The sequence below is a fragment of the Corythoichthys intestinalis genome, chromosome 15 (assembly GCF_030265065.1).
Source record: "Corythoichthys intestinalis isolate RoL2023-P3 chromosome 15, ASM3026506v1, whole genome shotgun sequence".
In the NCBI taxonomy this organism is placed as follows: domain Eukaryota; kingdom Metazoa; phylum Chordata; class Actinopteri; order Syngnathiformes; family Syngnathidae; genus Corythoichthys; species Corythoichthys intestinalis.
Genome location: NC_080409.1, coordinates 14,923,512 through 14,950,087, shown reverse-complemented (window position 1 = coordinate 14,950,087; position 26,576 = coordinate 14,923,512). Strand labels below are relative to the sequence as shown.

The following is a 26,576-nucleotide window of genomic DNA, read 5'->3' as shown; positions in this document are numbered from 1 at the left end:
GCTGCCTCTAGTGCTCAGTTACGGTATAGTTGCACGGGGTTTACGATTGCACCAGAGGCATGACAACGAAACTATGAATTCACAATGAGAAAAAAAGAAAACAAACAAAAGTAATGTGTAACGCAGGTGACAATTTGAAAAGTAATGGAGTAAAAAGTACAGATACGTGCTGTAAAATATAGTGAAGTAAAAAAGTACTGCTTCATATTTGTACTTAAGTAACGTAAAGATACAAAAAAATTTATTTAAGTACATTAACGAATTACTTTTACTTTGTTACATTCCACCACTGCTGCTATGTGACGCTGGCTTTGGGGTGTGAATTTACAACAGTTAAATATTCTCACCTAAACAGTCCAAGAATAGAATGCCTATTTTTTTCCAGTGTACTGTACTTCCATGTATCCCGAAATATTTTCCATTCTCAATTTGACCTGCTGGTGGCGCTTATTGAACAATTGTAGGAATTTCCAAGACTATTTAGATTGTTTGTGTTCGTGTGTGTGACGTAATTGCTGGTAAAGGGGCGGCTTGAGTTTGCCGTTTAAATAGCGTACGTTTGAGTAAGTGTGTGTCTTGAGAGAGTAGCGACAATGAGATCGGGTGAGTCACAGACACACATTTAACGTTCTTTTTGTGGTAAAAAGTGGATGCAATGTAGAAAAAAAGTCAAGTTTGACAGGGTAACATGGATGATTAAAAAAAACTTGTCATCTTGTAATAATGAAGTAATTGTGTTCCTTATATTTTGTATTTTTATCATAGTGCTTGTTTTGGTGTTTCATTGTTTCCTTTACTAACAGGAAAAACAAACCAAAGAAAACATCGTCTCCACTTTTTGTCAACGGAAAGTTCTTTTATTTTGAAAATTGGTCTAGAAGCAATTGTGGTGGGTTATTTGAGGAGCCATAAAACATAATAATATTTTCCAAGTCCGTTCCATTTGCATTATTAGGAAGACCAAACGGATTCAGCCACAAATATTTTTTGACAGATTGTTTGAATACGAATTAAGGAAGTGTTGAGTTCAATGCTTGGTCAAACGGAGAGCTGTTCCTAATATTTTGTTTTCCAGTGATGGCGTAAACCGTATTGCATGTTGAAAGTTTTCCTTGCATGCTATCACTCAGACTGGGCGCAGAAACACGGCGCCTTCAAGTGGGCGACATTCTCCTCCTCCTCCTCGTCGTCGTCGTCTCTGCCGTCGAAGGGACATAAACTGAGGCTGAAGTTACCCCGGGTGTGGGGCGCTAACCCCAGGCGTGGCAGCGCCCCCTCAACCACGGAGGCAAATGTGCCAACAACACAAGTAGAAGTGGAAACAGGTGGATAAAAATCTCAAGTGTTGAATGAAAGCCTTTACCCTGTCTTGGAATCCTAAATTGAAACCAAATCCTTTCTTGGAACCCTGATTTGATGCGCTAACCCTGTGTTGAAACTCTATTTGAAACCTAAACTCGTCTTGGAACCCCTAACCAGAGGTGGGTAGAGTAGCCAGAAATTTTACTCATGTAAGAGTAGCGTTGCTTCAAAATAATATTACTCATGTAAAAGCAGGGCTGAAAGTGGCTATAATTTCTTGCCGGAACTCCCCCGACGTGAAGGTCGCCACGGAGCCAGATATTTTATTAATTCATTTTTCATTCAAAATTGTATTTTTTCAATGATTTGCAACATACAAGTTAACCAAAACAGCAATAACCCCAACCTCCATCTCCTAATTTTTGTTTTCCTCACATACTAAATGCCAAATCTCAATTATAACAACTTAAGAACATAGGATATATATTAAGATTAAAGTTTTTGCAAACATTTACCTTTTTATTTATTTTATTTTATTTTTTTTATAATAAAGATTTAAGTAACATACATTCAGAAAAATAAGTATAAATGAATTATATTATGCAGAGTGAAATGGAATATATTTTGAAGATCGCGCGAACATTGACTTTTTTAAATCATAAGGAAATGGATAAGTAGCCTATCATAAATGAACAAATATAAGTCCAAAGTGCACATTGACAGCGAAGATGTTCTGAACCTCCCCGTCACAGCAAATAAAAATAAATATGATAAATAAGCCTCCTCAACTCTTTCCTTGCTCTTAAAGATTTGATCAATTTTATGTTGAATTGCCCTTTTTTTTGTCGCATCAATTCCACAAGCTTTTTTTTTTTTTTTGCTGTGCCAGAAAACATGCACATTTGAACCAATCAGAGCTAACCATCTGTGCTGATCACATGTCAGTATGTCAACCAATTGAACGGATGAATGAGTCCAGGCGTTTTGCTTTGCTGCGTGCATTCGTACATTGACGTGACTCATCATCGTCAGACTCGGATAACACCCGTAGAAAACAATCAATAATAAATATTGGTAGAAACGGATTACACGACAAAAGCACTTTATTATGCTTTTTGTTAACACTTGTGTATGTAAATCTGATGTTGATAGATTGTTTTCTTCTTGGAGCTGAAATGCATGTGTGGCAGTTTAGCATTTTTTTTTTTGTACGTAGCGTTTTGACAGTTGCTGTCATATTTTTTAAATCAAAGCACCGTGTACCGGGACAGCATTCCGGCCCTGAATCTTATACTGGGACAGCATTCCGGCCCTGAATCTTATACCGGAACTGCGTTCTGGCCCTGAATCTTATACCGGAACTGTGTTCCTGACCATTCTGGCCCACTTTCGCCCTGTGTAAAAGTAAAAGTAGTCATCAAAAAGATGTACTCAAGTACAAGTAAAAAAGTATCCAGTGAAAAGAATACTCAAGTAATGAGTAACATTGTGAGTAATTGTTTATTTTTGTTTGATTTTTTTTTTAAACAATGGTATTTTTTTTTTCAGCAAAAACATATATAATGACACTGTACAATAACCCATTACTTGAGCACATTAAACCAAAGAAATACAAAGAAAAAATCAGTGAATTTGGCAAGAGGAAAAAAAAAAAAGACAGAAATGAAGCATTATTCGTCCAGAGAGCATGAGTGCCCTCTAGTGGAGAAAATAGTTCCTAGTTTGAAAAATGAATAATTCCTTTATAGTTACTATTATGAAATTAAAACCATTATAGCTCCGGTTTTCCGTGGTCAATCGGTGCCAAATAAAAAGTGGGAGAGAGGTTTAAATTTGATCAAATCAACTGAATAAACTAAGTACTAAATTATGAACTAGTCTACTGGATCTAATCAACATAACGAGCACATCGATCGACTATGGACTATTGGGAAAATGAACAATCAGAGGGGATGTTATTATAAAAACAAAAAAAACAAACAAACAAAACAAAACAAAACAAAAAAAAACTTGTGATCATTACGAAATCTGAATGTCAAAAATTGATATTTGATATTTTCTGCGTCCTTTATGGAATACTGGGGACGGGTTTCAATAAGCTTCGGCTTCTCCCGTCAGCCATTTTCTTTACGGGTTGAATTAATTGTAAACACATATAAATAATGTATGTTTATTTGGATTTGTCATGTCTGAAGGGAAAATAAATGAAATGAAAAATTTGAGTCATGTTAAGGGCAGCGCTCTATGTCAAATTCTTCATTTCTTACGATGCTTTAAAGACGCCATGTGATTGAACAGGCTGGCGTGATCTTAGAACGGCAAGCATGTGTCTGATTGCCCAGATAGCAGAGCGACATTGAATAAACGTTGATTTTCCATCAAAATCATCAGTACGGTTGAAATCGAAATTTTAGACGTCAAGTGACGATGAAAGAATGTTGTTCTAGGGTATGTCAGGCGATGGTTGGGTTAACATTGTTTTATAGTTGATGAACCAATGTTGACAAATAGTTGATTTATGATTGACTGGGAAATATGATTGAAAAGTCATTGAATTATGGATGAGTGGGCGTTTTGGTCGAAAACATAACATTGATTCAGCGTTGTTCCAATATTATTAATAATCGAAATAACGTTTAGGTTTTGTAAGGATTTCAATGTTGAAACAACATTATCGATCGACTGCGGAATGTTGATCCAACATCTTTTCAACGTCGGTCTGCTATCTGGGTGGTTTATTGGAGTCATGTGATTATTGTTGCGACGTCTCATTGTTGAAATTAGTAGCGCTCCTCTTGGCATCGCTGGCAAAAAATCCAATAAAAATATAACGACTCTTGTGTAGCCCAGAGTAGCCGAGTAAGAGTAGCATTTTTTTCCCACAAATCTACTCAAATAAAAGTAAAAAGTATGGCGTAGTAAATCTACTCTTAGAAGTCCATTTTTCTCAAAGAGTTACTCAAGTAAATGTACCGGTGTACATGTAACGCGTTACTACCCACCTCTGCCCCTAACCCTGGCTTGGAACCTTACGTTGACCTCCTACTTTCAAACATAACCCTCTCTGGAAACATTACTTTGAAACCCTAACACTGTTTTTAAAACTTACTTTCAAACTTAACCCTCTCTTGAAACCCTAACCCTTTCTCTGAAAATTACATTGATTCCAACCCTGGCTTGAAACATTTACATTAAAACCTAACCCTAACCTGGTCTTGAAACCCTATTTTAAAACCAAACCTATTTTTGAAACCCTAACTGTTTTGGAACATTACTTAGAAACCCTATAACTGTCTTAAAAGCTATAACTTTCACACCTAAGCATAACCCCAACTCTGACCAACCATAACCACGTCTGAAAACCCCACTTTGAAATTGCAACCATATTGGGGATGAGTGACCTAAATGAGCTGTGCTTTTGCCCCTCACACAGCGCCGCCGACGCCAGAACCGGCACCGCCAATGACCTTTGAGCAGCACCTTTCATCTCTGCGCCTGAGCGAAGCGGGCCGCATGCTGCTGCTTAGAGAGGAGCGACTGTTCGGTGAGGATGCCACCGACGGATGGCGGGCGGAGGAGACGGCGGCCCTGAAGGCTGACCGGCTGGCCTTAGAGGAGGTGGTGCTGCGAACGCTCAGGAGCTCCCTGGAGCCTGCCGCGGATGTAGACGTGCTAGCATCGGCCGTGGCCTTTGTGCAGCAGGAGGAGGAGCAAGACCGCCTCTGGGAAAGGCGCGGGGGCATGTTGCCGCCCTGGAGGCTCAGGTTGGACGCTTATCTGCAATTTCCAAAAAATATTACGACGGAGTATTAGTGCCAAAGGAAGAAAAAAAAAACAGGACCACGAGATTCGCATGGAAGTTGCAATATTATTATGAGATTGTACTATTTGTACAAGAATAAAAGTCGTACGATTAGTACGAGATTAAAGTAATATTATTATGTACGGCTAATGTAGCTACATTAGTTGCTACATACTTTTTGAAAGTTAGCTTACTTTAGCTGAGAGCTACAATGAAGTATTAGTACGAATCCTTCGATTGATTATAATTTGATGCAGATGAGCCAAGAGATTAAAGATTCCTTTTTTGTGAAACAGATTCTAAAACACAGCTTCAAGAGATTCTCTCCGTATTGTTGAGTAGTTTTTACGGAGGCAGTGAAGCGCTACGCAATGTACGTAGCAGCTAATTTAGCTATATTAGCCGTGCGTAATAATACTTTATTCTCGTACTAATAGTACGACTTTTATCTCGCTGTCCTTTTTTTCCTTCTTTTTGTCATTTTTTTCCCCGTTGTAGTCTGACTGAACAATTCAATTGTTATAAAGTAGGTACATTATAAAACACTTATATGATTTTAGTTGTTTTGCTGAATTCTTACAGAGATTTTTTTTTTCTCCAGAAATTTTGGACTTTTGCAATTTAAAAAAAAAAAAAAAAAATCAATTGAAGGGTGTGGCGCAGGCGCATGTCGCCGCCCTGGAGGCTCAAATGTACCGCTGCACTCTTACCTGGAACCACCTTTGTTACCATGAAAAGGTCACATAGAGTACATGAATAATTAACAACAGCATTTTTTTTACCACTGACATATGGGATTTTTGGAATGATAAGAAAAAATCAGTACATTTTTTCCTATCCAAATTTGAATTTCTATTTAAAATGTTTATTTGTTGAATTTTCCAACACTGAATTATTAATTAGAACTATTATAATAAAAATATAAATTTTTAAAAATTTTATGTAAATTTAATGGTTTTTAAATAACAAAACGGGAAATGTTCTTTCTATATATTTTGTATATTTATAAAATTATTTATTTAAAATATACATTTTAAATAAATATGAAAAATATTCTCTTTTTGTAATTTTTTATTTGTATTTTTACTTTAAAAACAAGAAGGACAAAGAATTTTGTAAATATTCTCTATATGATTCTGTAATAATAGAGTAGCATAAATGTCCAATAATTTGCACAGATCAAATTAAGACGATATTTTTAACAGCGTATTCTATGCAAAAAATAATACGCATTTTTGAAAAATTCAAGTTTTAATAAATATTTTTTGCAAATGCCAGCGGCTGGAGGAAAATGCACAACGATACACTACAACAGATGGTGGAGGAGCGCTTGGAGGCCCCGCAAACACCCCTCGCTACGCCCCCGAAGGGCCAGTCGTCCATCCAAGCAGACGTGCACGGGGCGGGGCGGCGGCTGAGGCGTGACCTTCAGATAGTGGCGGAGCGGGTCAAGGCATGCTACCCGCAGCACTTTCGCATCTGCCAGCTGTACGCCGCCTCCTACCACCGTGGCGTCAGCTCTAGGCTGAGAAGGTTGGCCGACTTCGGACTGGACGACCAGGACTGCACTTTTCTGTTACACTGGGTCAATGATTTCTACCCAAGGTCAGCACTTTTTAAAAAAAAAAAATTCTGGGCATGCCCACTCATAAAATTCCTGTTTCTGCCCTGTTTTTTTGATGCACCAGCAACCACAGGTGTTTTCACTGACCATTCACACTTCAATGTTCACATGCCTTTAGTTTTCACCCAAACAAGTCAGCGTTATCCCATAAACGGAAGCTTTTGCCCCCTCCGCCCCAAAAAAACCCAAAATATATCTAATCCAACAGTTTTTATCCCATTGAGAAATATGAGCAAAATACAGTATGTTTCCAAAAACTTACCGTTCCAGCAAACTTGGACAAATATATTTCCAATAATGTCCACTGACACATTCACATTTCCAATAAAGTTCACATCGTCACTGATGAACAACCACAATAAACCCACAGAAACGTGTGTTTCTGACAAAAATTGCGTGACCATGACCAGGGACCCGCCATAAAAACATTTTAACCAATTCTGACAGTTCCAACTTTAAACTTGCCCTGTTGAAAAAATTTTTGGGGACGTTGACGTGAAACTTGTGGGTTGACTGACAAATATTTTGGTGACACTAACCCGGGACCACAAAACTGTCCTAGGACCGACAAAAATGCTCTTTAATCGATTTCGATCACTCCGATTTAAGACTGTTCTGTTCCCATTGGCAAATATTTTGGTGACATAATCCTGGGACCAACTAAGACAGATTTTTTTGGACAACAATTTTGGTAACCTTGACCTGGGACCCACACAAAAAAATATTAATTAACGGTTTAGCCGTTCGACCATTAGACTGTTTTGCTGTTTTAGTGTTATTCAACTTGGAACCCACAAAAACAAAATAAATCGATCGCCACTCACGTTCCACCTAGTATAACCTAGAATTGCGCCAAAATTTTTAGGTTGTGACCTAAAATCTAAAGGAAGTGACATGAGATTGCCCCAAAATCGAAAGAAAGTGACTGGCAATTGAAGCAAAATCATAAGGAAGTGACCCAAAATCAGGCAGTGAACCAGAAATGCACAAAAATGAACAGGAAGTGCCCTGAAAATTTCCCCCCCAAACTACATCAGGTGACCGAAAAAACAACAGAAATTGAACTTGAAAGGCCAGAAATCAAAAGAAATGACCTGGATTTTCACAGAAATCAAAAGGAAGTGGCCCAGAAATACCCCAGAATTAACAGGAAGTGACCTGAAATCAACGGGAAGCGATCTGAAATTGCCCCGAAATGCGTGTTTGTTAAATTGCTTGAAAAGCAATTTCTCCTGGATTTGCATTTTCAAATTTTGATTCATTTTGCTCATTTTGCCATACTTTTTCTTTGTTCACATGTCAGATTGCTTGAAGATCCTCAGCTGGAGATCAACATGGAAGTGCTTGAACCGCTCCTACCTGAAGAGCTCCTTTCACCTCTGGAGGAACAATACCTCGGTAGACAAGAGGTAGCCTCGCTGGCGTTTAAAATCTCCGGACTCGCTTTTTGTAATCTCCACACGTTCGCTGCATCCAGAGGGAGCTGAGCACGTACATGGGAAGTGTCTTGGACGAGGCTCGGGCGGCCTGGAACAAAGGGCAGCAGCCGCCCGTGGAAGACGGGTGTTTTGTCAGTCACACAGCCTATGACATCATTCAGGTAGCATGCGTCGGTTCCTGCTGAGCTGCGTTTGTGGTATCATATTGTATACTATATATACTGTATATACTAGTCCTTCTAAAAAATTAGCATATTGTGATAAATTTCATTATTTTCTGTAATGTACTGATAAACATTAGACTTTCATATATTTTAGATTCATTACACACAACTGAAGTAGTTCAAGCCTTTTCTTGTTTTAATATTGATGATTTGTGCAAAAAAGTCAAGAAAACCCAAACATCCCTATCTAAAAAAATTAGCATATCATGATAAAGTACTCTAAAGAAGCTACTAATCTAATCATCTGAATCAACGGATTAACTCCAAACCCCAGCGAAAGATTCCTGAGGCTTTTAAAAACTCCCAGCCTGGTTCATTATTCAAAACCGCAATCGTGGTCATTGACACTCTCAAGCAAGAGGCTGAGACACAGAATGAAATTTCTGAGCGAATAGGCTGTTCCCAGAGTGCTGTATCAAGGCACATCAGTCGGAAGTCTGTGGGAAGAGAAAAAGTGTGGCAGGAAACGCTGCACAACCAGAAGAGGTGACCACACCCTGAGAAAGATTGTGGCCAAGGGCCGATTCCCGACCTTGGGGGACCTCCAGAAACAGTGGACTGAGTCTGGAGTAGAAACATCCAGAGCCATCATGCACAGGCGTGTGCTGGAAATGGGCTACAGGTGCCGCATTCCCCAGGTCAAGCCACTTTTGAACCTGAAACAGTGGCAGAAGCGCCTTACCTGGGGTACAGGGAAGCAGCACTGGACCGTTTCTCAGTGGTCCAAAGTACTTTTTCAGATGAAAGCAAATTTTGCATGTCATTCGTAAATCAAGGTGCCAGAGTTTGGAGGAAGACTGGGGAGAAGGAATTGCCCAAATGCCTCAAGTCCAGTATCAAGTACCCACAGTCAGTGATGGTCTGGGGTGCCATGTCAGCTGCTGGTGTTGGTCTACTGTGTTTTATCAAGGGCAGGGTCAATGCAGCTAGCTATCAGGAGATTTTGGAGCACTTCATGCTTCCATCTGCTGAAAAGCTTTATAGAGATGAATATTTCATTTTTCAGCACGACCCCATAGATAATCTGTGGGATATTGTGAAGAGGAAGTTGAGAGACAACAGACCCAACACTGTGGATGAGCTTAAGGCCGCCATCGAAGCATCCTGGGCCTCCATAACACCTCAGCAGTGCCACAGGCTGATTGCTTCCATGCCACGCCGCATTGAAGCAGTCGTTTCTGCAAAATGATTCCCGACCAAGTATTGAGTGCATAGCTGATACAATTAATTGAAGGTTGACATTTTTTGTATTAAAAAACACTTTTTTGTATTGGTCGGATGAAATATGTTATTTTTTTAGATAGGATTTTTGTTTTTTCTTGACTTTATTGCTAAAATCATCAATATTAAAACAATAAAAGGCTTGAACTACTTCAGGTGAGTGTAATGAATCTAAAATTAATGAAAGTCTAATGTTTATCAGTACATTACAGAAAATAATGAACTTTATCACGATATGCAAATTTTTTTTAGGACTAGTATGTATATATATATATATATATATATATATATATGAATATAAATATAAATAAATATATATATATTTATATATATGTATATACAGTATTTGAACATCCTACTTTTTTGCAAGTTCTCCCACTTAGAAATCATGGAGGGGTCTGAAATTTTCATCGTAGGTGCATGTCCACTATGAGAGAGATGTATGATTTTTAAAATTATTTATTTGTGTGATACAGCTGCAAATAAGTATTTGAACACCTGAGAAAATGAATGTTAATATACTGTATGGTACAGTAGCCTTTATTTGCAATTACAGAGGCCAAACGTTTCCTGTAGTTTTTCACCAGGTTTGCACACACTGCAGGAGGGTTCTTGGCCCACTCTTCCACACAGATCTTCTCTAGATCAGTCAGGTTTCTGGGCTGTCGCTGAGAAACACGGAGTCTGAGCTCCCTCCAAAGTTATTCTATTGGGTTATGGTCTGGAGACTGGCAAGGCCATGCAAGAACCTTCTTGTGGAGCCACTCCTTCGTTTTCCTGGCTGTGTGCCTCGCGTCATTGTCATGTTGGAAGACCAAGCCACAACACATCTTCAATGCTCTGACTGAGGGAAGGAAGTTGTTCCCCAAAATCTCACAATACAGGGCCCCAGTCATCCCTTCTTTAATACAGTACACTCGTCCGGTCCCATGTACAAAAAAACACACCCAAAGCATGATGCTACCACCCCCATGCTTCACAGTAGGGATGGTGTTCTTGGGATAGTACTCATCATTCTTCTTCCTCCAAACACGGTTAGTGGAAATATTACCAAAAGGTTCTATTTTTTATCTCATCTGCCAACAAAATTTGCTCTCATGACTCCTCTGTATCATCCAAATGGTAATGGGCAAAAGTAAGACGGACCTTGATATGTGCTGGTTTAAGCAGGTGAACCTTTTGTGCCATGCATGATTTCAAACTATGACGTTTAAGTGTATTACCAACGGTAACCTTGGAAACGGTGGTCCCAGCTCTTTTCAGGTCATTGACCAACTCCTATCGTGTAGTTCTGGGCTGACTCCTCACCTTTCTTAGGTTTATTGGGACAACACGAGATGATATTCTACATGGGACTCTGATTGAGAGTGACTGTCATGCTTAGCTTCTTCCATTTTCTAATGATTGCTCCAACGGTGGACCTTCTTTAGCAAGCTGCTTGGCAATTGCTTCTCGATCCCTTTCCGGCCTTGTGGAGGTTTTGTCAATTTTGTCTTTGGTGTCTTTGTACAGCTCTTTGGTCTTGGCCATGTTACAAGTTTGAGTCTTACTGATCGTATGGGGTGGACAGGTGTCTTTATGCCGCTAATGACCTCAGACAGGAGCACCTGATTAAGAATAATACATGGAGTGGATTTGGACTTTTAATAGGCGGACTAACAGGTCTTTCAGGGTCATAATTCTATATGCAAGACAGGTGTTCAAATTCTTATTTGCAGCTGTAGCTCAAGACCAAATCGTTAAAAAAAATCATGCAGTGTGATTTCTGGATTTTTCTTTTTAGATTATCTCTCTCACAGTGGACATAGTGGACATGAAAATTTCAGATCCCTTCATAATTTCGAAGTGGAAGAACTTGCAAAATAGCAGGGTGTTCAAATACTTATTTTCTTCACTGCATATATATATTTTTTGGGCTGCAATGATTAATCGAATGACTCGAGTATTCGATTCGAAAATAAGATTCGAATTAAATTTTGCTGCTTCGAGTATTCGTTTAATTAAAAAGGTGTTATAGTGGTTTTTTTTTAAAGTGTTTGCATTTTTTTGTTTTGTTTGGGTGGATACACTGCCCTCTAGTAGTGTCCCCTTTTACATGGCTGAATCCAGCTGCTCCCTGTTAAGACCAACATAAACTACGTTTTTGTTATACTAATTTTTTTTTTTTAATGCATTCGTAACTTGGTTTATAGGTATATTTAGCCGTTTTTTTGTGGGAATATGTGAACCAGTTGTTAAGAGTATTGTAAAATAATGAATAAATACAGAAATTACGTTAGCATTTTATAGCATTTAAGCTAACGGACTTTTGCTATGTAAGTTAGCCAATTGTTATTTTGTACTACATAGATCCTCATGTATTTTTTTATACCGTTTGAAGCTCAGCTGAGGTGTTTTAATTTTTTATGTTCCTTGTCCGATTACTCGAATATTCGAACTAACTAGTTCATCGATTAATCGACTACTAAAATAATCGATAGCTGCAGCCCTAATATTTATATATTGTAACACGCTTTTAGATTGTCAACGGCATGGTGAGTAGGGCTGAGAAGGTGCTGGGTGACCTACGGAAGGCTCAGCCATTGACATGTCAGCTGCAAGACTTTCTGCACAGGTAGAGTGGGAATCAGAGTTATGGCTGCACAAACTATTACACTGAAGCTAGATTAATCCCCCATTATTTTTAATAAATCTGAGATTCAACTTTTAGCTAGCACTGACACTAAAAAGCATGCGCTGAAACAAAGTTGGATATGATGTGGCTGTATGATTGTTTTCCAAAGAAAAAGCAGATGTTAGCTGTCTATTCATTTCATAACCTATTAGTCTTTTTATCGTGGCAGCCCTCGTCGTTGCCCTCACTGTGGTGAACCGTCAATATCACGGGTCTCCACTAACCTCCGTTCGCACTTCCCTCCTTCTCAGTTTCCAAACTTTCCAGGCTGACGTCATCAAATACGACAAAGCTAACACCGCGGCCTACGTCAAAGCCAACCTCGGCTGTGTGGCAGACTTCAGGTGAGGCGTCACGGGCTTTCATTCACTCATCCATCCATTTCATCCATACATCATTCATGCATTCATTCAATCATTCAGTCATCTATGCATTCATTGATTTATTTGGTAATTCATATATTCATTTACCTGTCATTTCATCCATTCAACTTTTTATTTATGCATCTGCGCAATCACTTGTTCATTCTCGGCCCATAGACTTCATAATGTATTGACAGGACACGGGGCGCGGGGCCGATAAATAGGGGGCCTGCATTGTTGGTGAGGCCGTCAAAGCTGACCGAGTGGAATCACAGACGAGCTTTTTTCGTTGAAAATTCTTGTGAATAAATGTTTAAATCCCGGAATTCTTTATAGATATGGAAGCAAAACAGTCTTGATTCTTGGTAAAAAGCAAAATTAAACGGTGCAGTTAGCGTTTAGTTTACGTAAATATGTCGAAGTACAATGCTAGTCTGTTAGTGAAAGTAGCTAGCGGCCACCTGATGTAAACAGCTTTTCCGGTTTAAATTCTTGTGCATAAATGCTTAAATCCCCGAATTTTTTTTTATAGATATGGAATTAAAATAGTCTTGATTCTTGGCTAAAACGGTTAAAAGCAAAAAAAACATGCAGTTAGCATTTATTTTACGTAAATATGTCGAATTACATTGTCAGTCTGTTAGTGAATGTAGTTACCGCCCGCCTGATGTAAACAGAGCTTTTCTGGTGAAAATTCTTGTGAATAAATGCTTCAATCCTAGAATTCTTTATAGATATGGACGTAAAACAGTCTTGATTCTTGGTTAAAGGCAAAAAAAAAAAAAATGGTGCAGTTAGCGTTTATTTTACATAAATATGTTGAAGTACAATGCTAGTCTGTTACTGAAAGTAGCTAGCGGCCGCCTGATGTAAACAGAGCTTTTCCGGTTAAAATTCTTGTGCCCAAATGCTTAAATTCCTGAATTTTTTTATAGATATGGACGTAAAACAGTCTTGATTCTTGGTTAAAAGCAACAAAAAAAAAAAAAGGTGCAGTCAGCGTTTATTTTTCGTAAATATGTCGAAGTACAATGCTAGTCTGTTACTGAAAGTAGCTAGCGGCCGCCTGATGTAAACAGAGCTTTTCCGGTTAAAATTCTTGTGCCCAAATGCTTAAATTCATGAAATTTTTTACATATATGGACGTAAAACAGTCTCGATTCTTGGTTAAAAGCAAGAAAAAACATGCAGTTAGCATTGATTTTACGTAAATATGTCGAATTACAATGACAGTCTGTTAGTGAATGTAGCTAGCGGCCGCCTGATGTAAACAGAGCTTTTCCGGTGAAAATTCTTGTGAAAAGATGCTTAAATCCAACAGCAAAACAGTCTTGATTCTTGGTTAAAAGCAAAATTAAATGGTGCAGTTAGCATTTATTTTGCGTGAATATTGCAAACTATGATGCCAATGCAGTAGCGGCTAATTTCTTCCATGGACTTTTTTCACATCGTTTCAAAATGCATGCATGGTACGAATCCTTCCTGTTTGTATGCGGTACAGCTTTTGTACTTTTTCAACAGAAATCCTGCGTTAGATCGCTGCATGCGTGATTTGTGAATAGCTCCTGTTGATGTGGGCTGCCCCGTACTTGAATGCGAGGCGCATTGCATGACTGATCTGAGCCGTCAATACATAATGAAGTCTATGCTCGGAAATTCATCCCACTTCAAATGTATTGGGCGTCTACGAATGACAAACTCATTTCAGTTCACAGTAGAAGGATGAAAAGAGCCACATGATTGGACGTCTTTAATCGTCAAAGGCGCTGAAAGTCTTATCCCATTGATCCATTCATCCGCGGGGGCATGTGTTTGCAGGGACTTTGTGATAAGCAGGCGGCGTTTGTTCCCGGAAGAAGTGCTCCAAAACTGCCTGAGCATTCTTACGGACATGAAAGGCAGTGCGCATGAGTACCTGCTGGCTCCGGTGCGCAAGAACCTCAAGGTGAGCTCACGCACGCCACTCCGTTGAGATATTTTTTATCTTGACTGCTAAGTGTGTGCTGTCACCTTGCAGCCGCACTTTAGGAAACTCTTCAGCCAAGATTGGTTGAAGAATTCCACACTGGAGAAGCTGCAGTCTGGCCTGGACCAAGAGATTCTTCGGCTCCGGGGCCTGCCTGAATCCCGGCGCCAGGTAGGCAATATGATGGACGGTTAATCGACTGAGCCCATAGAGGACTTCCAACATTCACACTTTGACGGCCATTGTAGGACGGGACCAGTCACCCTCATCAATTTAAAGTCAAGGGGGAACGTAGACTTTGAAATAACTGGCGATTGCCAATTTTCAAACGGTTTGTTTTAACATAAAACGTCAGAGATGCAGTCATTTCACTGCATACTTAAAAACATTAAAAAATGTATATATTTAGACACACAGCCTGAATCTTCGCCACGTTTAATTTTTATTTCACTTAAAAAAAAAAATATCATTTTTAAAATTATTTAAATTTTTAAGTCAAGTTCATTTCCATAGTTATTTTTTAAATTTCCATATTTATTTCCCTATTTATTTTATATTAAGATTATTTTGTAATTTATTTATTTACACTTTATTTTCAATATATTTTCAGCAATTTCATTTTTTAAAATTTAGTTTAACATTATTTTTTTCCCCCAGCCATTTTTCATTAATTTCATTAAAAAATTTTATTCACCAATTTAATTTTTATATATTTGAACATTTATTTATTTAATTTTTTTTCCATTTAATTATTTTTAAAAAAAAAGGCAGGCCAAGTTCCATTTCAAGATTTAATTTAACATTTTTAAAAATATTTCTTTTCTAATTCATTAACTGTATTTTGAATTTTATTTACTTCATTTTTATATGCATTTATTTCAAATTTTATTTATTAGTTTCAATTTATATGTGTTGTATATATATATATATTTTTTTACTTTTTATTTAATTTTGGAATTTGGGGTGCCTCCATACTCGTGATTCTGTAAACGTTTTTTTTCTTTCTTTCTTTCTTTCTTTTTTTTTTTTTTTTTTAAAAAAGAACTTGCAGCAAAAAAAAAAAAAAACACAAAATATCCCTAGATGGCCGCCACTTTCAGACACTGCCAACTTTCTGGTTCCGTCTTTCAGGAGCTGATCGGTCAGATGCACCGAGTAGTGTCGACAGAGTACGTTCGCAGGCTTCTGAAGGGCAAGCTCAGGTTGAAGGATAAGCAGCAACAGCAGAAGGCCGCTGCCAACGTGGAGGACGACGCACACGCTTTGCAATGCTTCTTCAGCACGCATGTGAGGCACTTTTTTTTCTTCCTAACCTGACACAATACCATGAGCGAGTCTTATTACTCAACAGCAGAAAGTCCAAGACTGATTTTCGGGAAATGGTGTTTACTCAAGATTACAAAAGAAAAAAAAAACATTTCAGGGCTCGGAGGAGGTGGGGCTTGCGGACGTTCTTAGCATGATGGCAGAAGTTCTCAAACTACAGGATCTCCCCGCCATCCAGTGCCAAGTGGCCTCGCTGGCTAGCGCTTTCCCCGATTTCAGGTAACGAGAAAGTGAGGATTATTTTGACTCTCGATTAGCCACCGATTATTTTGGTTCATATTTCACTCACGTTCTTTCTAGAGGGGTTGTAAAGTTTGGGTAGATTTCTTCATTGAAATCCCTAAAAATTGGACCAGATGAATATTATGTAACTGTAGTCCAAAGCAAAAGCAGATGTTTGCAAAGAAAGTCAAGAGTTTCTTTGTTTGTCATTACACATTTGCAACATTTCCTTCCAGGTTCAGCCCCACCGAGACAATTACAACATCACATATTACATGCTGAGCTGCCTGACAAATCGCTATGTAAAGTTTAAAAAGAAACAATATTCTAATTGAATACAGATCATCATCTACAAGGACTACAGAAATCAGACAATAACCTCTCTCCCCTTTTTTGTTTTTGATTAAAAAGATAAAAATAGATTTTTTAAAAATTACAAGAAAAAAAAAAAGAACTAATTTAGATTTTTTTTTTTTAGACTTTTTTTATTCAGATTTGCATCAAAAATGAAATGACCATGTAATGGCTCAGTGCATAGCAGACAACCGTAACAGTTGTATATACAAAGAAATAAATATATGGGGGAAAACACTCAGGTTGACTTGAAGTTCCGCTCTGAGACCCCCAATTTGGCCAAATTTCAAAATTGTTCGATATGCATGTGTAATACATCATTGCATAGCTTAAAATCTCAATTTTCTGGGGGAAGAAAAATTTTGAAAGGAGGGCATTTTTAAAAAACATTTTTTTTTTAAACAGCAAAACCCTATCTGGAGGTGAGAGCACGCGAGAGCAGAATTACAGACGCCATCACTTTAACGAGATATAATCGCGTTCTTACCTTGTTTCGATCCAAAAACTCCATGTAGCATGTATCACTGAGTGTCAATACACAGCTGTGAATGGCCACAGCTGGACTTTTTGGGGATTTTATGGGTGAAACATGGTAATATAACAAGGGCTGCGATGCAGAAATCGCAGACATCAAGGAGTGGTCGAGAGTTTCTTTTTCATATATTTACCCTTTTCAACATTTTTTAAAAAATTTTTCTTTGTTTGCATCCATTATTTATCATCAAACATATCGGAGAAAATGCGACAGTAACAGAAAAAAATACAATTAAGCGATAGTTATGAGGTAGATATCCGTGACTTTTTTACAGACACCATTTTTTTCATCATGACGTAATTTGTTTAAAAGTTTAAAACATGTGAGTGAATAATTTTTTAAAGTCTTTTAAAAAATTTTTTAAACGAAATATTAGACATCAATTAATTATTCTAAACTAAAAATGACAGACATTTTGAATAATAAATATTAATTACCTTCATCTTATGGGTGGGTTGAAACAAAAGCGGTTGTGCGACGTCTGTAAACGGGGGTTTCCAGGGTAAAACGGACAAATTAAAAGTACTTCGGAGGCTTAATGTGCGATTAAGATATTGTTCTATTAAACACAACAGTTCTTTTGGCTTAAAATACAGCAGTTTCTTTTAAAGAGGAGTGCAAGAGCAGAAACTGCTTTTTCAGTCTTGTCTATGTTTTTCGCCATATACAGTATATTCCCCCCAAAAACATAAAAAAATTATAGTAAGAATATAAATTAAAAAATACAAATATAAGTCTAACATGGAATCAGTTATGTGTGTGTTTCATCACTTTTTAATCGTAAATGTTTTTAAAATTAATAAAATATTTAAAATTTAAATGATGAATTAAAGCGACTTTTACTTTTGCCTTTTGTAAAAAAAAAAAAAATAAATAAAAAAAATCAATGAATAAACAAAAAGGACAACTGTTTTTTATGCCTTTGTTCAATATAAAAATATGAAAAAATTAAAAAAATCTAAAATTGAGAAAATGAAAAATAGTACCTTAATATATATATAAAAAAATAGAAAAAAAATAGTAACTCTTTGCCTGCCATTGACAGTGATGGACGCCAAATCCGTTTGAATTTTGATGGCTGATTGAATAAATATGTTTTAGTGCCATTGACGGGGCTAGACTTCCATCTGACAGGGCTCAGAGAACAAACGGACCCAATAATGCAGTGCTCAGAGCAGATTTATTAACAATGGTTCTGAGAGGAAGAAGTCTTGGCCCTTGGAGAAGCACGGAAGGCTGTTCGAGCAGGAGGGGGACGAGCAAGGCGAAGGCCCAGGCAGGATGCGTCTAGATCCGGTCCTGTAGCAGGGTTCAGGTCACAGAGAAAAGGCAGAGGCACAGACGAGGAGCAGGCTAGAGGCAAAAATCCACAAGGTCAAAAAGGTGTATCAAAGGCAGAGGCACAGACGAGGAGCAGGCTAGAGGCAAAAATCCACAAGGTCAAAAAGGTGTATCAAAGGCAGAGGCACAGACGAGGAGCAGGCTAGAGGCAAAAATCCACAAGGTCAAAAAGGTGTATCAAAAATCCGGCAAGACAAGGTAACTAGAAACGCTCGTAAGTTGCAGTGAAGGCTAACAAACTCGCAATGGAGCAGAGGGCTGTGTGTGCTTATGTAGGGAGGCTGTGGTAATGACCAGGTGTGCAGGACAGGTGTGTGGAATGAGTGCTGATTACTGGGAGAGTAGGAAAAAAAAAAGGAAAAGGCATACAGGCCTGCTGTGGGGCTTTAACACCATCCTATTTTGACTGCACTGCAACAACACACCTCCTTAAAACTAGTTAAATTCCTTTGTTTTCAGTGTAAATCTTCTCAGAATAAGTGAAATTATCTGCCAGTGATTCAAGTAAATTTTATTCAGATTTCTTGAAATAAGAAAAATAGCTAGATGAAAACAAGCTAAACAAACTTATTTTAAGCAACGGCAGCTAATGAGTTAATATTTGTAAATGTAATACGATATACTGTAATATAATATAATTACTTTTAAAAGACTAAAAAGAGGATCTGGACAATTTTTGTGTAGTCACTAAATGATTCATTGACTATCAAAATACATCGACGTCTATTTATTTGATCATCAATTAGTTGTCAATTCATCGTGGCAGATTTAGTCACCACTGAAACCTCTCATGTATGGTAAACATTCAAATACTCCCATATACTTGAACAAAACACCTTGTTTGTAGATGATGTCAGCACCACTTCAACAACAAGCTCGTTAGCAGTTCTAGATTATGCTACACTGCTGGCCAAAATTAGTGGCACCACTGCAATTCTTTCAGATAATGCTCCCAGAAAATGATTGCAAATACAACTGCTTTTGTAGTAATATCTTCATTTATTTTGCTCGCAATGAAAAAAACACAAAACAGAATGAAAAAAAAATTAAATCACTATAATTTTATACAAAACTCCAAAAATGGGCCGGACAAAAGTATCGGCATCCATCCATCCATCCATCCATCCATCCATTATCTTCCGCTTATTCCGGGGTCGGGTCGCGGGGGCAGCAGCTTTAGAAGGGAAGCCCAGACTTCCCTCTTCCCAGCCACTTCAGCCAGCTCCTCCGGCGGGATTCCAAGGCGTTCCCAGGCCAGCCGAGCGACATAGTCTCTCCAGCGTGTCCTGGGTCGACCCCGGGGCCTCCCGCCGGTGGGACATGCCCGGAACACCTCTAAAAGTATTGGCACCCTCAGCATAATACTTGGTAGCACAACCTTTAGACAAAATAACTGCAAACAAGTAGTCTTCAGACTTCATAATGGCATACGGTCAAGCACTCCAGTGCAAGGGGCAGCAAAGCAACCCCAAATCATCAGGCAACCTCTGCCATGTTTGACTGTGGGGATGTGTTCTTTTCTTTGACGGCCTATTTGTTTCTCTTGTAAACTCTATGTTAATGCCTTTTCCCAAAAAGCTCTACTTTTGTCTCCAAAACATTTTTCGCTTTCTCAGGTAAGTTTTGGCAAACTTCAGCCTGGCTTTTTTATGTCCCTGGGTCAGAAGTAGGGTCTTCCTGGGTGTCCTACCATAGAGGCCCTTTTCATTCAGACGCCGACGGATAGTACGGGTGACACTGTTGTACCCTCGGACTGAAGGACAGCTTGAACTTGTTTGGATGTTAGTCGAGTTTCTTTATCCTCCATCCGCACAATCTTTCATTGAAATCTCTCGTCAATTTTTCTTTTCCGTCCACATCAAGGGAGGTTAGCCACAGTGCCATGGGCTTTACAGTTATTGATGACACTGCGCACGGTAGACACAGGAACATTCAGGTCTTCGGAGATGCTTCCTCACAATTTTGCTTCTCAAGTCCTCAGACAATTCTTTGGTCTTCTTTCTTTTCTCCATGCTCAATGTGGTACACAAAGGACATAGGTTGAGTAAATTTTAATCCATTTTAACGGGCTGCAAGTGTGATTTCGTTATTGCCACCACCTGTTATGTGCCACAGGTAAGTAACAGGTGCTGTTAATTACACAAATTAAAGAAGCATCACATAATTTTTCAAAGGGTGCCAATACTTTTGTCCAGTCCATTTTTGGAGTTTTGTGTTAATGATAAGGATTTAATTTTTGTTCCCATTCTCTTTGGTGTTATTTCATTGCTAGAAAAATAAATGAAGATATTATTACCAAAGCATTTGTAATTGCAATCATTTTCTGGGAGAAATTGAGCATTATCTGACAGAATTGCAGGGATGCCAATGCTTTTGGCCTGCAGTGAAATTTTAAAAATTTGCAAGGGTATGCTTTGCTGTTAACATTCCCCCAATTGATTTGTATCTGTCATTGGAATTGACAGATTTGACTGATATATCAGTCTTTTAGAATCGACGGATATAGTCGTCTTTCGAAGTGACGGTTATAGCTGTCATTGGCATTGGCGTTTATGGACGTTTTTGGCATTGACTGACATAACCGTCTTTAGCTTTGATGGGCATTGGCGTCTTTGGCATCAACGGTATACTGCAAAAAAACACAAAGAATCTGTTTTTAGTGAAAACATTACAAAAATTAAGAAACTTTGGTGGAACTGCGTTTTTGCCCAAAAACGAAATTATAGCCTGGTTCACCTTGATTTTCAGTTTTTCTTTTTGACATTTATATGATGTAAATTATACGAAACATGTAGGACTACATATATCCGTTTGAAATTTTAACTGTTTTGGTCATTGTAAATGAACGGGGCTTTTTTTGTCAAAAAAGTGTTTTATTGCCGCAACCAGTAATGTTCGGGTAAGTCGAAAGGGAGCCTGCATCGCATGAATTTTTAAATCGTTGGAACATTGTCAACTGGTCAAACGATGTTGTCTGGTTGGCATGCAGAAAAAGTGTACGGGAAAAAAATTTAATTAAATGTGGGGAGCTTTGCTTGGCAAAAATAAGCATGGTAGCATTTTGCTTTTCGGCGATTTCCAATTTTTAAAGCATTGTTGTTTTTGACAGCCCTTTTAATTTTCATCTTAGTCTTTGGAGGATTGTACTTATTAGTTTTAGTCATATTTTAAACATCTCAAAATGTGTTTGTCCTCATCTAGTTTTAGTTGACGTTTACTAAACATGTTTTCATCTGGAAAATTGAAAAAATGTACTCAAAAAAATAAATAAATAAAGGTTTTCAACTATTTCGAATGAACATTGATGGACGAGCAGATATTTTAGCTTCCATCCAAAGGGACAACGCCGACTTGGTGATAATACGCACCCAGCAGGAAAACAGTACATTATTTTTAATTAATCATACCAAACTGGATGGGACAAATTGTAGTTGAGTTTAAGAGGACACTCGTCGTTAGCATTAGCCTAATGCTTACGTGATTGTGAATGCTATGCTAATGCTACGAGTTACATTTAGTGTGTGATGATAACTCAGCACAGACCTAGCACAGGCTAAAGCAACTTTGCATATTGTCTTTGGCCAGTAAAACAAATCTCACCATGTGTACAAGCCTGCATTAAGCCTGGAGACAATACACTGGTGAGATGGGAAGGTGGGTGAGGTGTGCAGCATGTCGCGAGTGTCACAACCAGACACCGCTACGATGCAGGCTAACTACACATAAAATGTCACACATTGTGAACATGTGACGGAAACTATTGAACATTTTTGTCTCGTTCTCATCCCTTCACACGAAAACTGGCATTTGGCTCTTTATGTTTTCGTCTCCCAAAACACGTTTTTAGCTCGTTATCATCTCATCGTCGTCATGAAAAAGTGTTCATTTACGAAATATTTTCGTCATCGTCGTCATTGTTGACGAAAACAACTCTGTTTCGAAGTGAAAATACAATGAGAAGAGGGTTGCTTGTTTGTTCCAGCAAACAAATGAAATGTTTCTAAATGTGCTCAGCACATGTGCCCTATGATGGGCTCTGTGCCAAAGCCACTAACTTTTCCCGCCTCCTTCCTTCCTTCCTTCCTTCCTTCCTTTGCTTCAGTGAGGAACACGTGCTGGCTTTGCTAAAGCTGAAGGGCAACCTCGGCAGGGAGGAGCGGAACAGCGTCAAGGCCGTCCTGTCAGAGATTCCAAAGAGTTCCGCCCAATCGCAGCCCTTTTTCTCATTGGTGCAGCTCAAATAGAAGCGCTGTCTGCCTGCCAAATAGTGACTCACTGCAAGTGTTCTCATTATTCAACAGTGTTCTTTTTTGTTAGCGACATCAAGGCAAGCTCATTGTTGGAAAGGTTGAACTTGTACATATTGTTTAATAAAGGGAATTAAGATGATCATTGCACTGCAGTTGAATTTTGTGAACTTAATCTCAATTTTGAGGGGTTTTCTATGGTTAACAAGGTACAATTGTGCAACTGCACTTTGATTTTTAAAGCGGTTCTTTGTTCAGTTTCCAATATTTTGAACTGTTTGATGCATAAGATAGGTCAAAATGGAAGCATGCGCTTGGTTAAAGTGTGTTATCAATGTTGTTTAAGTTACTTAAGAAAATTAAAGATTTGTAGTTGATACTTTGAAAAAGGTGCTCCAGTGAACCCTCGCTACTTCGTGCTTCAAACTTCACGCCCTCAGTCCATCGCGGATTTTTTTCAATTAGAAAATATATCAATAAATACAGTATTTTATAGAGATGTCCCGATCCGATTATGTACAGCCGGCCACTCTCCCTCCTGCTGCTTTTCTTGCTCAGCAGGAAACTGGGTTTGCTTGTTAAAGTTAACGATGAGTGACAGAGATGCTGCTTTGATCTTGCCAGAGAAGCTCGATAGCGCTACCATGAAAGGCGGCGCGTGTGTCAATCATCGTCTAGCTTGTTAACACTAGCGGTAGTGTGCTGTGGCAACTCATTGTGTAAGTGACGAGAGACTGGTCTCAGCAGCGTGAGTGGATTTTGAGTGAACTCACTCGATGAAGCATTTTATAAAGACAAGCATTTTGCCAGGTTATTCTTGTTGAAAAATAATTCGGTGGGACAGAAACATGTTTAAGATTTTTTTTTTATTTTACTTCGGGGGAAAAAAAGGGAAAAACATGTCTTATATGTATCTCTTTCTAATGCATTACATTGACCCCCCCCCCCCCCCAAAAAAAAAAAGTTAAAAAAAAAAATTTAAATAAGCTCCACCTCTACTTCACGGATTTTTGGTTATCGGGGGGGAGCAGTCTCTAATAACCGCGAAAAACAAGGAATTACTGTAATTTTTTACTGATGATTCAATTATGAAAGTAACTACCGTATTTCTCGGACTGTAAGTCGCACCAGCCATTAAAAAGCCCAATGAAGAGGTAAAAATCATATAAGTGGCAATGGAGTATAAGTCTCATTTTTGGTGGAAATTTATTTGAGAAAATCCAACACATAGAACAGATATGTCATCTTGAAAGGCAATTTAAAATAAAAATACAATAGAGGACAGCATTCTGAATAAGTGTACAGTATGATGATAAAGTTACATGATGCATGAACAACGAAATGAGAACGTGGCCGGTATGTTAACGTAACATAGCTATTAAAGGGAACCATAGATAAAAAGACCTGTAGTTCTTAAAGATAAATGTTAGTGCGAGTAATAATAATTTGATATTAAAACTCCTCTTAATGTTTTTGTTTTAATACATTTTGTAAAATTTTAAATAAAAAAATAAACTAGAAGCTCGCCATTGTTGTTGACGTCGCAGGGCGGTGATGTCACAGGGCCATGCTGCTGTACGTCGCAGTCACTCTAACTATGTAAGGTAGTGATTAAAATACACCAAATGGTGTCAATGGCGGGTTTTACATTAATAAGACATCAAGCCAATGAGTGCGTTTTGTCCCTCGACTGACGCCGTAGCTCTGTTCTTCTCCTAAAAAGTGTTCCCAGCATCATAGTTTGTGTATTGTGACTAAATATTGCCATCCAATGTATTTGTTGAGCTAAAGGAGTTGCTACAATGTTTAAATACAGTTTCACCAGAGTCTGAGTAAGTTTGATGTGTATTTTGCGCATCTATTTTGACTGTGAATGCCATTTCTCTTTGCATTGTTGTGTTAACTGTGTGAGAATAGGGCCTCAGTAATACAGATTGAAGCACTTTTCTTCTTGGTGACATTTTTTGAGAGATGTGAGTATTATTTTTGTAGTATTTTCACTATATGATTCTTATGTGTGTTGTGTAGGAGTTGCCGAAGCTTATGCCAATAAATGGTGCGGTCCGACCTACGAATCTGAATGCCTGTGTCCACTTTCCTTTCTCTCTCCCACTGTGGAATAAAGAAACTACAGCGTCAGTCAAGGAAAAAAAAAACACTCATTGGCTTGATCCCTAATTAATGTAAAACTCGCCATTGACACGTTGTGGTGTATTTAAATCACTACCTTGCATAATAAAAGAGTGACATGGTTTGGGTTTTTTTTAAGAGTGACAGGTGGAATTCTGGCAGCGTGGCCCTGTGACATCACCGCCCTGCAACGTCAACAACCATGGCGACCTACTAGTTAAAATAAATTGTATGAAAACGAAAAAATCATGAGTGGTTTCAATACCAAATTATAATAACTTGTACTTACATTTATCTTTTAAGAACTACAAGTCTTTCTATCCGTGGATCCCTTTAGGAGTTATTCAGCTAACTATAGCATAAAGAACATGCTAACACATTTACCAAACCATCAGTGTCACTCCAAAACACCAAAATTACATGTGAAATGATATAATAATGTGTTAATAATTATACACATAAATCGCTCCAGAGTATAAGTCTCACCCACAGCCAAACTATGAAAAAAACTGCGACTTATAGTCCGAAAAATACGGTACTTCATTTTGCTTATGTATACTGCACCAAAAATTTGAAGAAATTTTTTAAAAATCAGAATAGAGCTTCTGGGATATTGGTCTGGTCCGTTAAGTAGCAGAGGGGGGATTTTATCAATTCTAGCTACTTGATTGTTAATGAAATCAACAACAGGTGCCTCAGAGGGACAACAATGAGACAGCCCCCCAAAAAGGAATGGTTTTCTAGGTTCAGCCCACTGATACAGGGTTTATACAGGTATCAACAAATCTCTTTTAATGCTTTGTAATGCCACTTTAAACTAATTTAATGCTCATGCACAACTGCAGATAGTTTTACACACACAAATTTTAAGTAGAGCTGTCCGATAATGACTTTTACCGATAACCAATATTCTGACATTGTCCAACACAAAAAAATCTGATACCAATATCAACCCAATACCGATACATGTGCAATAGTGGACTTATTTGTATTGTGGTGCCCTACTGGATACCAAAGACTTCATAATTAATTGACGGAACACTTCCTCCAGACATTGCACTACGCCTTCTCGAAGGAGGCCGGTCAAACACACACTGCATTCTATTGCTGGATTTAGTTTGACACACGACGAAATTTAAGCCTACAAGCAGTCTACAGTATCTCAAGAGTAATTTGGTCGAGGATTCAAGGTAATGGTAATAGTGGTATGTGGTTACTTGATGATGATAAATGTAACAACTTCAATGTTGTCCAATTAGCATTCTGTGAAAAAAGAGAGAACAACTTCAACTGAAGTTATGCAAAAAGAGCCTATATTTGACCACTATATTTATTGTTGGAATCAAAATAATGCAAACATCAGTTGTTGTTGTTTTTTTTTTAAAATCAAGTGTAAAGTGCCAATAAGGTACTGCCATATTGCATATGGCTCACACAGTGGTTCTGGCTCAAAATGAATAAGGCACACAGCTTCAGTACAGTGAATGAGGTATGGCGAAAGCCTGTTGGGAGCCTCCGGAGTTCTGCTGTCTGATATCACAATCTCGTATGCTATTTTCCTATTAATTTTATAAATTGTGATTTATTGACCTGTTTCACATATGCCTCATTTGTTTTATATAAAACAAGAAATGGAATCTTGTTGTCGAAATGTTATATTGTGATCCATATCTGCAAAAAAAAGAATGACATACCATTTTTGTTTATATATACGTACCTTTTAGTATTTCCTTGTAACAACAAAATCCATGTCAGCCCTTCTGTATTCGGCAAATGTAATATAATATGTAATTTCATAAGCTCATTT

General features: G+C 38.1%; 1 protein-coding gene across 1 annotated transcript; it reads left to right on the top strand.

The window, feature by feature from the left end:
- Nucleotides 1–519: 519 nt before the first annotated feature.
- Nucleotides 520–24,869, top strand: tnfaip2b (tumor necrosis factor, alpha-induced protein 2b). The gene is made up of 13 exons (XM_057860028.1): nt 520–603; nt 1,131–1,325; nt 4,736–5,066; nt 6,383–6,709; nt 8,032–8,137; nt 8,206–8,328; nt 12,132–12,226; nt 12,538–12,630; nt 14,467–14,593; nt 14,666–14,785; nt 15,746–15,901; nt 16,038–16,159; nt 22,495–24,869. The coding sequence occupies exons 1-13, from the start codon at nt 594–596 to the stop codon at nt 22,634–22,636; spliced, it is 1,947 nt and encodes a 648-aa protein (XP_057716011.1). The 5' UTR covers nt 520–593; the 3' UTR covers nt 22,637–24,869.
- Nucleotides 24,870–26,576: the final 1,707 nt, after the last annotated feature.

Bases quoted from the DNA above. Each gene is read 5' to 3' on its own strand.
- tnfaip2b (XM_057860028.1), top strand. The intron at 12,227-12,537 runs GTAGAGTGGGAA...CCTCCTTCTCAG, and splicing joins CTGCAAGACTTTCTGCACAG to TTTCCAAACTTTCCAGGCTG. The intron at 16,160-22,494 runs GTAACGAGAAAG...CCTTTGCTTCAG, and splicing joins AGCGCTTTCCCCGATTTCAG to TGAGGAACACGTGCTGGCTT.